The 15,544-nt window shown below is 33.5% G+C and overlaps 1 protein-coding gene across 1 annotated transcript in view; it reads left to right on the top strand.

The window, feature by feature from the left end:
* The window catches only part of LOC129230337 (partitioning defective 3 homolog B-like), a 159,559-nt gene that overhangs the window by 142,331 nt on the left and 1,684 nt on the right, over window positions 1–15,544 (top strand). Inside the window, exons 16-20 of the mRNA XM_054864769.1 lie at window positions 7,502–7,667; window positions 8,905–9,006; window positions 9,560–9,860; window positions 14,768–14,818; window positions 15,381–15,442. Coding sequence (XP_054720744.1) covers window positions 7,502–7,667; window positions 8,905–9,006; window positions 9,560–9,860; window positions 14,768–14,818; window positions 15,381–15,442 — 682 coding nt within the window. The remainder of the gene's footprint in view (window positions 1–7,501; window positions 7,668–8,904; window positions 9,007–9,559; window positions 9,861–14,767; window positions 14,819–15,380; window positions 15,443–15,544) is intronic.

Here is a 15,544-nt window from a genome sequence, read left to right as displayed (position 1 = left end):
AAGTCAGGAAACTTTATCACTCAGGGAAATATCAGGGAATTTTGAAAAAATAAAAAAAATTCAGGGAAAATTGATTAAATGAAGAAAAAATTTTTTTTTCTTTACAAAATGAAGTACTTTAATTCCCTATGAATTTTCCGCCAATTATTTGTTTTTAAAAAGTAAAATTAATGAGGTGCGATTATACACTGCCACATATTTGTGCATCTTTTTTCCTCAAGGTCACAGTATTCAATTTTAGGATTAGCTTCCTAAGATTGCTTCTGTGTCTGTTAAGTTGTTTATTTTAGCTAGCTTGAATTTTCCTTCCACGCATTCCATGCTATGCAAAATAAACAACCCTACAGGCGAAGAGGAGGCTGTCATTAATGACTTTGCTTCCTTGCCTTTACTCATTGTCTTGAAGTAATTATCATACATTTAATCATGATTTGAAGAAAAAATCTGTTTTTTAAATTTTTGCTGATAACATCTTGAAAGTTATCACTTGGTGTTTTAAATTTAACTGCTAAAATTAAATTTTGACTGAAAATCAAATTTGTTTTTTGCCATGGTATTATTCACTGTCACTTCAGACAACACGAAGGATTTTTTTTTTCTTCAGATATTAGAACTTTTTTATTTTAAAACCATATACATATATATTTTGAAATTAATAATTGATTTTGCATTTCAATGTTGTTTGTTACTATAGTAATCAAAGATTTTTTTTCGACACCTAATGAAATCATTTGAAATTGAGTTGTGTTTACATAAGTAAATATTTTTATTATTTTTTAATAGTTAAAATGCTGTATTCATTCATTAAAACCTAAGTTCTTGATTAGAAAATAGCTCAATATGACTGGTTGTTGAAAGATTTCAATTTGTTTTACATAAATATATCTAATCAGCCGTGTGCAGGTAAAGGGAATTAACTGCAAATTTTTCAATTTTCATTTTTTTGCATTTTTGTTATCTGTTGTACATTATCTTTATTGTACATACTCGCTTATTTGGTTTCCACTGAAAAGGAGGCGTGAAAAAAAACGTCTAGTTCCAACATTTTCCTATTGTTAGTACTGGATCCACTCACATTTCTTCAAATATCTCAAAAACTAATTTCTGCAGATACTGCCGTTTACCTGCACACAGCAGTATTATTTATGTAAGTAAAACTACATTGCTTCTATACTTTAACTATCACTTCTTATTATTGCAGCAACAATTATACTGCTTAAAAATTCAGTTCAGGATTATTTCCATTAAAATTTTTTAGTTTTATCATGATTAGATGTGTCTTTAAGAGTAGTTTTAATAATTTCTTAGAATTCTTATGTTAACTGGTTCCTGAAAGTAAAGTTTTTGTTTTAGATTTCCAAAATATTTCTCTGCCGATAATTTAATATACTATTTTTACCAAAAAAAAAGGAGCATCTTTTCAAAATGTATTTTTAATTAACAGCTTTAACCATTTTAAAAACTGCGTTTTATTTAATATGAAATGCTTTTCAAGTAGGGCAAAGAAAGGAAACCATTATTATTGGTAACGCAAATCAGGTAAATTGGGTGAACTTAATCAGACAAAAGTCAGGGAACTTTTTTTTCCAGTTTCTGTCGCCACCCTGGAAGAGTCGCGCCTGCTGAGGACGGTGGGGTTGAAAACCAGAACCAAACATCGAGGACGGTCAAGTGAAAACAATTAGCAATTGTGATTGCTCAAACCCCCCCCCCCCCCCCCCCCCGCAAAACCAAGCTATGTTTTTTCCACTGGGGCAGTTAAATCCACCCCTATTGCAGTCGTACGGTCATTGACCAAGCTTTTCCCAGTAAAATATGAAACTCATAGAAAATCTGCCATCATTCTGCAAAAGCTTTGTAGGTTCCCAGGCAACTCTTATTACATAGATTATAATTACAGCAAGCAGAGAAATCTTAAAACTCAACATGGCTTTAACCAAGTGAGTCACAAGATAGCAGAGTATATTGGTGTTATCCGGGAAGCCGAGTTATTAGCTGGTCCCTGGCGCCCCTCAGATTTCTGTGATATACATGTGTTTCTTGATCTGGACATGTGATTGACAAACGAAATATGTGCTACAGTCAAACCTCCATTAACAGACACTTCCAGATAGCAGACACTCCTCGTTAGCGGACAGTTTCTGAATCCCCAGACCCTCGAGATGGGAGTGTATTTCACTCCTCGTTAGCGGACACTCCCGTTAGCGGACAGTAAATCAGCCGAGTTTTGTTTTATTTTTCTATGTCTGGTAAGCTTTTGCTCAACACTGCTTTTGTGGCAAGCATTTTTTCTACTCCTTTACAATGTTCTGGGGCTAGCCAGTATTGATAAAAGGGTTAACACCCCTTTTTCTCCGAAAACAGGAGCTATTCAAGTCGAATTTTTTAGTTGAAGCTTATGAAAGTTTTGTTTTCATTTCATGCACAAAATTCCAACAAAAAGCAAAATAAAAAAAAAACTTTCTCCTTTTACAATGTTCCTTGCTTTATCAGTTTGCATGGGAGAGAAAAAATACTCTTGTGCAATTTAACGGCATCTCCCCTCCCCCTCTTTCCTACTAGATTTTGGGAGATTAGCGTCAGCTCCACATCCTTTCCCACCAGACGCTTAATGAGGAATCGGCACTGTATTGCCAGATTAAGTGAAAAAAAGTGCTGAAAATCAACGACGTTGATTCCATTGTGCTTGACTGGTTTTGTTCAGCTAGAGGAAACAATTTACACAAATGCCTTCCTATTTTATTTTCCCGAAAGATTCAGCGGATTATTTACTTATTAGTTAAGTTCACTTATGTAAGCAATACTCATTTAATTTAGAACTATACACTAGGGTGGGCCGAAATAAGCCGAAAATTTTTTTTTTTCGAAATCAATTTTTGGATAGCGCGCAAAAGTTGTGTAGTGAGCTAGTTAGCACTCACAAAAAATTTCTTGGATATTAAAAAATATCTAGCCGGCGCTATTTGACACTAAAAAACCGAAAACAAATAGAAAAATGAATTTTTGTCGAAATTTCTTTTAAAAAACTAAATTCCAAATATTTTGTTGGAATGCACCGAAAATGTTATATATTGAGCCAGTTCGAGCCCATAAAATGTTTCATTTATTTTAATGAGCATTTAACCGCTCCTTTCCGACATCAAAAATTGGAGAAAAATGAAAAAATATTGAATTTCTTTAAAAACCAATGTGAAAATTATTTTTCAAAATTAAATCATAGACTAATTAATTAAATAGCACTATTAATCATAGTAATTATTATCACGCAATAGTATTATACATTTTCTAGAATTACATATAGAGACAATAAAATTTTGAAAAAGAAATCTTCAAATTTGATTCATAATACCTCATGCATAATGAATATTACTTTTTGGAATAATATTGTACCTTGTTTCAAATGATGGAAGTTCTTTCCTAGCTTAAAGTTTGGCACGAATGTATCCATCTCGTGCAGTTTCACCGCGAACTTTTATTGCTGCTTCGGTTATTAGTTTCACACAACGTTTCACAGCTTGCGTGTGACAGGGAAATTTCTCGAAAGTGAACTCTGTAGGCTGTTCTTTGCACATTTCTTTCAATTGTTGGTCTTTTAGATGCATTGTAAGAGGTGGCTCTGTTACAACACAGCTTGCCAATCAACTAAATTAACATAATCAACGGCTTCAAAATTGAGTTTAGGACGCTTAAAAAATCGTATACCATCCGAACTCTTCGTCTTCTTAAATCTAGAGTTCAGAATGCGCCTAACAGCTAATTCCCGAATGTATTTTCTTGAGTCAAACAACATTGTCAACAGTAGCAGTTCAGGATGAGCGAAATATGCATTATTTAAGAGAACTTTGTAAATTAACTCCTTAACGTTGTCTGGAAACTGCCTTGCAAGAGAAATCATTTTCCAAAAATGTTGGGCACCATACTGGCAGTTTGGTTTCATTTTTATTTCAAACCGCATTGGAGCATAAACTAGCATTACATACATAACAAGCATTTTAAGATTTTCTGATGGAGTTGGAGTGCCTATATATACAAGCGTAACAAACGGTTTGCAGTTGTCAGCCATCGCGCATGACTGAGTTTGCCTGGGCTACTGTAAGCCACGCTAGAAGGACAACTACCATCTTTTACGGCAAGACAGATTCTATACAAATATTGTATAGTACTATACAAATATTCTATACAAATATAGTATTGTATATATACTTAAATTTTTTATATCTTCCATGTCCAAAACCAGAAGATTGCTGTCAATTTTATCAAATTTGACCACCGGATTTTTTTAATAATCTCTAAAAAATTGTCCGATAGCTCCAGAATATGAATGTGGCCCCTTTGTGCAACCTCCAATTCCAGAATAAGGTGCCTCAGTCGCAACTCATTAGTATGCAGCAGACTTATTTTCCACTGTACAGGTCTTTTGAGATATGTCTCAAGTAAACGAATTACTCCACCTTTCCATCCCGTATTTACATTTGTTTCGTCACATTCAATAACCGATAAGTTAAGCAAGCTCATATTATACTTTTTTGCAAAGCCTGTAATACCTTGCGAAATTTATTTTGCACTTTCACCAACTGTTAGTGATAAATGACCGATGTACTAGCTACCTGGTTCTTCTATCCGTGCTACATGTGCTTCAGATGCTAATTTTTGATGGTCAGATGTCTTTTGAAGTGTGTCATTTTTGAGACCTTCAAAGTACAACCTTTTTATAGCTGCCCCTTTAACTGCTCTTAAATACCTTTCTCTTAGCTCGCTCCTTTTTTTATCGACTTCCCTCCTTACTTTGTTTTTATCGACTATATATTTTTGTTTTGTTTAGGAGAAACTAAGTCGAAATCAGCGAGAACTGCTGTAGCAATTTTAGTCACTGCTCTATTTGAAGCGCCAGTTAGATCTGCTGCTAAAGCTGTATGAGGCATAGAAAGTCCTCATTTGAATTGTCGTTGTTGATGGCGCATCAGTTCGCTTATGTTTTCTTGAAAGCGGATAATTCAATTTAAAATCATCATCTGTATTTTCTGTGTTTTCTCCTGATTCAAGCTCTGTTTCAGGTTCATTCAATGTAATATGACTTTCCTTAACCCTAAATTCACTTGTGCTGGTGTACTCATCCAAAGCAACACTTGTTTCAATTTTCTGGCATCTTTTTTCTCTCTTTCGTAGTTTCTGGGTTGTTACCTTATCCACTTTTCCGATAGCCATTTTTCTTACTGTCCTTTGATCAATTAGAAATTGATTTTCTCTATCAGGGACTTTTGCTTTTTTTTTCTGAAATTACACGAATATAAATCTGCGCATTTGCAGGCACAAATGTCAAATAAAGTCGTAGCCTCTGCTTTAAATTTGCCTAGCTTTGATTATAAAAGTTGCGTCTTTATATTCTTAGCATTTTTTGTTGCACTATTATATTTATAATAATAGGATAAAATCATGGCAATCACTCTCCTTATCGAAGCAACGGGAAGGGAAGCACGCTCCCAAATATCAATAACTTTTTTGCAACTACAGCGGCCACACTTGCAGAAGATGTTTGCTTACTTCCTTCTCCCTTTATTTGCATTCTAGTGATTTGATAACATCTGATAATGTCTTCATATGTTGGAAGAAATAAAGCATCGGGAGGAGACAAATCTTTTCCAGGTCCAAATAGAAGACTACTTGTGCTTGCTCGTGTTACTTTCTTTTTCACGCGTTTCTCCATAACAGTCGTGTTGTATACCATTTTTTAAAATTGACGTACAAATGTCGCATAAAACTGATTGAATTTTCACTGTTTTTTCTAAGTAACGTATTGCGTAACATTTCAGTATTTACTTATTTCAAAACTACTTTAATTTTTTTTTTTTTTTCATTTTTCCCATGTTTCAGCCTTAAAGAAGCGTAGCTAAATGTTCTACGAAATGTATTAAAGTCTTTGAGGATTTCAACTAATTCACTGACAGATACTTCTAATGTTTGCTGAAACTAGCTTCAAACTTTTTTTTTCGACCCCCCTCCCCCTTTTTTTTGAAAAAAAGTGCATTTTTGCCCTTTTTTTCAGTTTTTCAAGGTCAAATAGCGCCGGCTAAATATTAAACAAATTTAGCGAAATTTTTTATGGGTAATAACGGGCCCATATAGCAACTTTTCCGCACTATCCAAAAACAGATTTCCAAAAAAAGTTTTTTCGGCCCACCCTACTATACACTGTATGTTTAGGTTTAAAATACAAAATTAAAATGCCATCATAAATTCAGACTCCCCAATAGCGGACACCAGGGGCGTAGCTAAGGGGGGGGGGTTTGGGGACAACCCCCCCCCCCGAAAAGTTAGTCTCAAAAAAAAAAGAGAAAAAGAAGAGAGAAGAGAAAGAAAAAAAAAGAAGAAAAGGAAAAAATTCCAAGCGATTACACACACACACACACACATATATATATATATATATATATATATATATATATATAAAAGAAGTAACCCCCCCCCCCCGAAAGTCGGGTCTAGCTACGCCACTGGCGGACACTCCCTATTAACGGACAAAAACTTTGGTCCTGACGGTGTCCGCTATTGGTAGGTTTGACTGTACTCTCAAATTCATGCCACTGCAAATACTACTATTAAAAATAGATACCCTACAAATGTCTTGACTGATTTCTACACAGGTGGCTTCATCTTTCACAGATATATTGGAGCTGGTGCCAGAGGTTTTTTTTTTTTGAGTGTGTGTGTGTGTGTGAATATTTTACTTTCTACAGAGCTGTGGGCAAGGTTTCTACAAGCTTCAATGGCGAACTGGGGGCAATTTATACTGCCTTGAAATAAATTAGTGAGCTGAAACAAACTCAGTAATGCAATTATCCTGTCTGACTCCAAGCCATCTTCAATAATAAAATTCATAACTCTAAGTGCCTTTTTGACTGTAGTCTCTTTTGAATTCACTTTTCAATTCTGTGGCATTACAGTGGGTTCCCTCCCATTGCGGAGTTGAGGGTTATGCAACAGCTGATTATTTCACAAAGAAAGGTATGACTGTTTTACTGAGACCAAATAATCTGTTGACATTTGATTCCGCTAAAATTCTATCAAAATGGAATTTGAATATTTAAGTTTAAATTGGGTAGTTTAACATTATCTAAGGCAACGTCTTTGGAATAGTGAATCAACTGTTCCTGACCTTCCATGAAGTACTGCTATTGCCATGTATTGGCTTTTAACCGGACACAATTGCCTAAATTTATTTAAAACAGGACTCAAGGATTCACCGGCTTGCAGCCTATGCGATTCTGGACCCTCAGTGAACAGTTTTAATTTAGACACATGCATTTCACTTAAAGATTTTAATTGAATTGTGCAGAAGTATTGAGGAGCCAGAAGACAAACAGCTCAACTGTTAATGCCAGGCATTTATATAAATAAAACAGTAACTATGTGTGATGTATGATCTAGTTGATATCATTGTTAATGTAGTTCTTAAAGTAACTTGATGGGTCATTTTCAGGTAAAAATTTAAAATTTATTTCAGATGCTGCTAATTTAAATGGTGCTAAAGTGTCACAAATTCAAAACTTGAAGACTACTCATAACCATACCCGTGCCAAAACAGTAGACTCAGCAACAATAACTCATGCTAAACAAGATAAACCAGCAAAGAAGAAAGGAATATTTCGGGGCCTCGGATCTGTTTTTAGGTATACTTTTTTAAATTACTTAAAATGATTTCCTTTACAGAGCTCTGTTTTCTTCTTAGATTAATTTACGATAATTTTATGGGAGAGATCGTCTTTGAAAATACTTGCTTTTAAAACTTGAAAATAGAGTAATTCCTTGTTATATCACTTATTTGAATATATCGCGCTTTTCCTTTGTCCACCGAGGAATTATATTTTTTAAAATGTTGCTTTACATTTCACATTGCAGAAAATCAAATATAATATTTCACAACAAAGCATTTTCTTCTTTTTTAAATCAATGAAAAAAGCTGGTATATTTCCCATACAACAATTTATTTACAATTCTGGCTGCAACTTTCAACACACATTCCACTATAAATCAATATAATTATTTTAAATTATTATTTTAAAAACAATAATTGATTCGCAAATTTTCTTTTGTTCTTGGTAAAAAAATTCTAATATGACAATAAACCTCTATGAAAGCTGAATAGTTTCATAACTTTGGTGATATCGAGTTAATCTGATATATCATGCTTTTTTGTTGTCCCTGGAAAAGCGCCATATAACAAGGGGTTACTGTAACATTTTGCGTCTCTTAAGCATTACTTTGCATAGATGTATCACAGTTCTTAGAACAGGGACAGCTCCAAGGTCAAGCAAGATGTCATTCTATAATTCGTTCCATCACCCTACAGAACAAATTTCAACCAAATAGAGAGAGAAATGATAAATATTAAAAACTAAAATTACGAATACAGTCTTTGCAAAAATATATCAAAACCAATGCCAAGGTTATTTTACAGAAATTAAATTAGCACTTTCAACGATCAAGTTCTCCCAAAATAAGTGAATACTAAACTCATAACTAAATAATAAATAACAAGAAAGAAAGTTTCGAGTCTTTTAAGACTTTTTTTTTTCTTTTTGTTGATGTTTCTTAATTCAAAAAGTGAAGATGTTCAGAAATTACACTGGAAAGTTGTAGTCCAGGGATAATCTTGGATGATTTAATTTTACTTAAAGTTTATGCAAATCACATATCCTTTTTTTCCCTCTTTTGCTTTTTTTAAACATTTATTTATTCTTTTTTTTTTAATTTTTTGAGAGCGTAACTATAGTATTAGTTTATTTAGCAGAAAAATGAATGATGAATCCCTCTTAATAAAATGTTTTGCAACTACTATAAAAGTACTTTACATGGTTTGCTTTAAGAATGCTGAAATATCTAGTTCAATATTTTTTTGATATCCAGATTTGGAAAGTCCAGTAAAAAGGCCAATAAAGAATCATCACCATTAGCTTCTACAGAACAAAAGCAAGAACAAAGAATTGCAATTCCGGATGAACAAAAAAGGTAAAATTATGTCATTTTTAAATATAAAAATTAAATGATTTATCAGAGTTGTAGAAGAAAAAAAAGTTTTTCAGAGAAATGTTATTCTGCTTTTAGCAAGTCAATATATATGTGAGTATATACAGTAATTTAAATTATAAAAATAATAAGATTGCAATATTTATATTTTAAAAATGAATTTCAATTTTGTATATTAATAACCATAAATTGTGGATGACATAAAATATGAAATGATGTAAAATGGAAGAGAAAAAAGTCAAATGATGATTTAAATTAATAATTAAAGGGAAAAAAATCAGTTGATTTAAATCAGCAAACTTACCTCAACCCAGATACTAAACACTATTTATATCTTTCAATCTATAATATTATTTAACTTTTCCTTTACTTTATGATAGTTATTCCAATGAGTCTGTCCCATGAATATTGCTTTTGCAACCTGCTACAAAAGATAAAGAACTTCAATCAAAAATTTCCCTCTCATATATTTGTTTATTTAATATAAATTCAAAAAACTGAAAGTAACAAGTTCTTTTATTGTGCAATAATTTAGGATCCAGAAATATGTAAAAGAAGCAGAAAATCATCAAACACATCATGATCAAAAACCTCAATCTCCAATCAACAGGCATGTGAGCACAAAATTATCTTTCACTTTTCCTCGAAATGCAAATGTTTTCCCGATGCTCAATGACCCTTCAGCCATGACTGCTTACGACCGCCAAGCAAAAATGCATCTCCTCAGAACAGAACATCAAAGAAGGCACCAGCAGCGTAACGGATTCTACCCTCAAGAGGATCGAGAGGAACTATATGAAGCACACTTGAAACAAAATATCGATACTAAAAAAATGGTAAGCTTTATTGTATGGGTAATCAAGTAAAAGTATATACTCTGCATTGTTGCATAAACACAACATGTTGTTGGCACAATTTTAGTTTACTTTCCTTATCATTACTTCTATATACAGACAGTAAATGGAAATTGATATAATGAGAGTAATAATTATACTGGGAAAAAAACCCTCTCAAAATGCTTCTCAATCTATTCTTGCTGATTCTTGATTTTTATGCAAAAAATCCCCCTGAATCCAAATATGACCACTTTCCCTACTTTTTGACATTAAAGCTAGAAAAGCAATATTAAGCTTTTTTAATGGTAACCTTAGGGGAAGGAGTTTCGGGAGCTTCTCACCTTCTTAAAAACATATTTTAAATCTAACTTAGGCGAGGATAAAAATAGATACGGAAGAGAAGTTTCACACCAGAAGTAGTTTGAAATTGAAAAGCCAAAATAAAATTTTATTCTATGTTTGTCCAATTTAGGGGTGAAGATTTGAGTAAATTGGGGAAAAAAAGATAGAAAATGTCCTCTAGAAATAATCAAAAATAGTGCTTGAAAAATGCAATGTTAAGTAATCTTGATGACATTAGGGGGAAGCGGGAGTTCACCTGTGAAAATGTTCCGAAATTAGAGACCTAACAACAGTTTTAGGCTCTCTTCTTTGTAAAAGTATTGCAGTATTCAAAATCTCTAAAAATTCGGTTTTATCCAGCGTAGGTTCTGACCTTGGGGGGGGGGGGGGCTACAGCCCCCTTAGCCAGCAAACTGAGTAAAATATATGACTTAATTTGAAACTAATAACTTCAGTTAAAAAAGCTTCGACAGGAGGTCGAATTGTTTTCCTCTAAGACTTTCCATACCATTGCAAATCACATTGTCATCTGTTGTAAATTTTGACCTAATGGGAGAAGGGGCTACTGTTCCTATAGCCCTCCCCCCCAACTCGACATTAATACGCCACCATATATAGTGTATATATTTATTTACATATAATGCATATTTAAATTTGCAAAAGCATTGGGTTTTGTATAGGGTTGTTTCTGACCTCATGCGGAAGGGGGGGGGGGGGGGTGCTACAGCATTCTTAGCCTGGGAACAAAGTAAAATATATATGGCTGGTTTAATTTGAAAGTACTAACTTTCAGATGAAAAAAAGATTGCAGAACGGAACTATTTCCTCCAAGCCTTTCCATTCCATTACAAATCACAATTTAATCGGTTTTTAGTTTTGATCAAATGGGGGAAAGGGTTACAGCCCCCCTTCTCCTTCCATTAATATGCCACTATATATAGTAGTTCATTTAAATTCGCAAATGTATTGCAGTACTAAGTCTCTGAAATTTCGATTATGTCTGTCAGTTCAAACCTCAAGGGGGGGGGCTTTAGCCCCCCCCCCCCTTGATGGTGGATCCACCACTGATTTTGCCTGTGTATGTAACATTTTTTTTTTTCATTCTTATGTCAAAGAGTTTTCAATCAAAACCTTGTTATGTCAAATATTTTTCGAAATTGAACCTAAGTTTTCCAGAAAAGCCGCAGTTTATTGTCTCGAAGAAACTCAAGGAATGTCTCCAAAAATTTCTCACACCCTTTATAATTTCTTTCAGGGGTTAGGAATAATTCGGAGAAGCTTATCTACTGTCACTTTCATTCTAGAGTCCAGGGGTGTCAGAAAATGTAAGTCCTGACAAGCCCAAGAAACCAACCTACAACCTTTCGCCCCCTTCTCATACCATTTTGTTGGACCTTTTGACTCTTATTTCGACCTACGTAAAAAGGGGGAGATGAACCGGAACCACCTTTTTTTTTTCAACTTTGTATCTTGAGCCATGATTTAAGTTTAACTCCTGATGAAACGGAATGGAGAGTACTGGTCACAGGGAATGGTGCAATTCTTTGTCCAATTTCTTTTGTTCTAGGGCGCTTGAAACTCGTTTGAAACCGTTCTGCAACTTGGTAATCCAAATCTTTGATAAGTTGATAAGTTTAGTTGTGGTAAAACACAACATTTTGCTACTTCACTAGGGCGTTCTTTTTTCTTCATTGTTTTTAGCTCATTTTAAAAATTAAAATTTTTGTTATTGTATTAAGACTTTTTTTCAACTTTCATTTCATGTTTTCACTTATTTTTAACCACTGTGACTAATTTTCAGAATATTACTATGATTATGATCTTATTATCTCAAAAACTCGATTTTTTTTACCTTCCCTTCAACTTTGTGATATCAAGAGTATACTGTATGTGCATTAGGGTGGATCGAAAAAAACGAAATTTTGAATCTTAATTTGGAATACCTGCCAAAAGCTGTGCATGTGTAAGTACAACACACATGTAAAATATTATCAATGAAATTGAACAACTCTTTGAGGGTCCTACCAAGGCTTGAATTTCTCCAAAAATAGAAAAAAAGGTCAATTTTCCAAAATTTTTATGAAAATATTAGTGTATAAATTTTTTGTTATAATATGGGTAAAATGTTTCCTTTTAACATGCTTTTCATGTATCTTCAAAATTATTTGCATTCTTTGCAGTATTAAGTTCGCACACAAGTTCGTAAAATTTCGAGAAATTTCCAAAAACTGACTTTTTTAAAGCCTTTTTGCACATTGCAAATATTTTTTCTTTTAAAGTCCATTTTTTTTACAACGCCTGTACAGAATGCAGTTTTAAACGGAAGTGAAGTTGAACTTTATTACATTAACAGCCCAGCATCCACTAAAAACAGGTGGCTGCATTTCGAGTTCTATTCTACCTTTTCCATCTGCCGAGCCACATGTATTAAGTATAAATTTATTGCTCATTTTTACATTAGAAGTAAACTATCAAAATGATTTAGTTTTATTAACTAAAAAAACATGGAGAGAAGTGCATTGGTTACAAAGAATGTATATTTACTCACACACAGTCGCTCTAAAATATAAGCATCAATATTTCACGAAATGAGGGTCTTGAAAAGTATCAGTTAGTTAAAGCCACAGAAAATAGTCAGTTCGTCACATCCATTCATGAAACCTCTTTGAAATCATTTTTTGATTCAAATGATGATATACTTCGAGATTTGATTTTTGCTCTTCTGAAGTCATCTCTTGCTGATTGACTAATCACAAAGAAGCTTCTGTCACCATATTAGCACAGCGTTCCACCGCCTGAGTGTGACAGAACTAAACGAACGCAAAACTGGCGTTGGTGTTTTCAATCTATTGTTGAAGACTTTCATTAGATATGCCAGCTAAAATAGGAGAGGAGTGGCAGTTATTGCACATTCTTGCCGGTTGATAACATCATATTAGTCTGATGCATTAAAGTTAATCCTTGAGTAATAGAATTCTCTTATTTCTTCATGAACAGAAGCCACTTGTCTGGCCTTTAAAATCTTCCCAAATCCAGTTCTCTGATGTACTTTGTTCATCAGTGATCACTGTTAAGAGAATATTTTCCCGGGTGGTAAAAATAGGCATTTCGTTGAATGACAGGATCAATACTTTTTTCAGATTTTCACTTACGTAACGAAATGCTGTAATAACACTGATGAGGAACAGCAAAAGTTTTGTTTCAATTCTGGAAGAAGAAAAATTTGCAACGGCTATACTCCCGTCAACAGAACCATCAACATTTTTTGGTGTTGATGTCACTTCAAAAGTGGAACAAATGAGGCTTTCTCTGCCAACGCTATCAAGAGTGTGCTACCAGTACGGCATTTCTGACAGATGTGTGATGTGCTGCAGCAATTACTTAAGAAAGATTACAGGATTTGGTACAGTGTCAAATAATTGTCTCTCTAAAGTCGTTGATAGAAATAAAATTCGAAGACAGCGACAGAAGTGTCACAGGTGTTACAAAGTACGTGCTTCTCTTCAAAACCTGCAAACTAGAAGTGAAAGGGTTTAAAAAGTACATTTTTCGATAACCAAAAAGACAAAACTATGACAAAAAGAAATGGTTGGACACAGATATCATAGAAGAACCATAAGCGAGGAATCCATGATTGAAAAATCCAATTCTCTTTATTTGGGTCATGTGATACCAATTTCTGGAACGGGAAAACATGTTGTGACAGCAATATGATTTTTGAACTGAAAATTTGTTTAAGCCTTAAGGATCTTTTAGCTTTTGGCTGTGATGGCATGGCCACGAATACCAGAAAAACGAACGGTGCAATTGCGGCCATAGAGAATAAAATTGGACATCCTGTCCCATAGTTAATCTGCGAACTGCATGCGTCACCTGTTCACATTACTTGATGGTGAAACTGCTGGTCCATGTGAATTTTCGCAGGCCCAATAGGTAAATTGCTAGACAAGTGCGACAATTTATGACTGGTCCAGTTTGAAGCAATTGCGCTCCTTGTCGTAGGTGCTGGGCTGTTAATATAATAAAGTGTAATTTCATTTCCATTTAAAACTGCATTCTGCACAGTCATTGCAAAAAAAAAAATGGAATTTAAAAGAAAAAATATTGCAATGTGCAAAAAGGCTTGAAAAAAGTCAAGTTTTTGGAAATTTTACGAATTTGTGTGCGAACCTAATACTGCAAAGAATGCAAATAATTTTGAAGATATATGAAAAGCGTGTTAAAAGGAAACATTTTAATGGTATTAGAACAAAAATTTTGAACCCTATTATTTTCATAAAAATTTTGGAAAATTGACCTTTTTTCCTATTTTTGGAGAAATTCAAGCCTTGGTAGGACCTTCAAGGAGTTGTTTAAACTTGATAATATTTTACATGTGTATTGTTCTTACACATGCACAGCTTTTGGGGGGTATTCCAAATTAAGAATCAAAATTTCATTTTTTTCGATCCACCCTAATGTGCATTCGTAACATAGTTTAATATACTTATACTATTTGAGTGTATCATGTATTCTTTGTTTGTTTGAACAATTGGAAAAGATCTTGATTCTATGATTACTTTCAGATGAATCGCCCTCTGCCACCACTACCTCACCAGATGTCAGATCGTTCTAGGGTAAGTAAATTTCATTTTTAATGAAACTGCTCTTAAAATGAGTAAACTACCCCATGCAATATTATAGTTTAGGAAACTGAAAAATGAAGAAATTTTCAAAATCTACAAAATTGGGGAAAAATTCATGCAAAAAAACTAAATTTATTGAATTATTTTGAAATTTAAGCCCTTAATTGCTTTCTAAAAATTGCAACACATTCTAGAGGGGAGCATGCTGCCTTTTTAACCTTTTTTTCTCTCTCTCACCATGATTTAAACCACAGGGTGCGAGACCATTACATCCTCTGTTTCTTGTGCTCTCTGTTTCTGGGCTACAATGCCTTAAAAAGTGAGTGTAATAGAGTAGAAATAATCCATTTATTCTAGTACCAGTTATTTTTATTCTCTATTTTATTTAAGATATTGTAACACCAGACTATTTATAATGTAAATAATTCAGGGTGTCTGCTGATTTAGAGATTCAAGTTTTCAATGTCCTTGCAGCATGACATATAAAAAATTCCTGTATTGTATGAAATTCTAATAAATTGTTTCATTAACAAAGTTATGCTTATCTTTATAGGAGAATATCTGTGAACTATCTTCCAAGTCTAAAACATTTGAAATGTATAAAGAGATGTCTAAGTAAGTAACTACACAATGTGAAACTAAATATTTTACTTAACTCATAAATCAGTTCATTATTACAATGCATCTTGTGAAAATATTTCCAACATGAAACAAATT

The sequence above is a fragment of the Uloborus diversus genome, chromosome 1 (genome assembly GCF_026930045.1).
Source record: "Uloborus diversus isolate 005 chromosome 1, Udiv.v.3.1, whole genome shotgun sequence".
Lineage (NCBI taxonomy): Eukaryota > Metazoa > Arthropoda > Arachnida > Araneae > Uloboridae > Uloborus > Uloborus diversus.
Note: the sequence above shows the minus strand (reverse complement) of the source record. Positions and strands in the feature narration are given on the sequence as shown.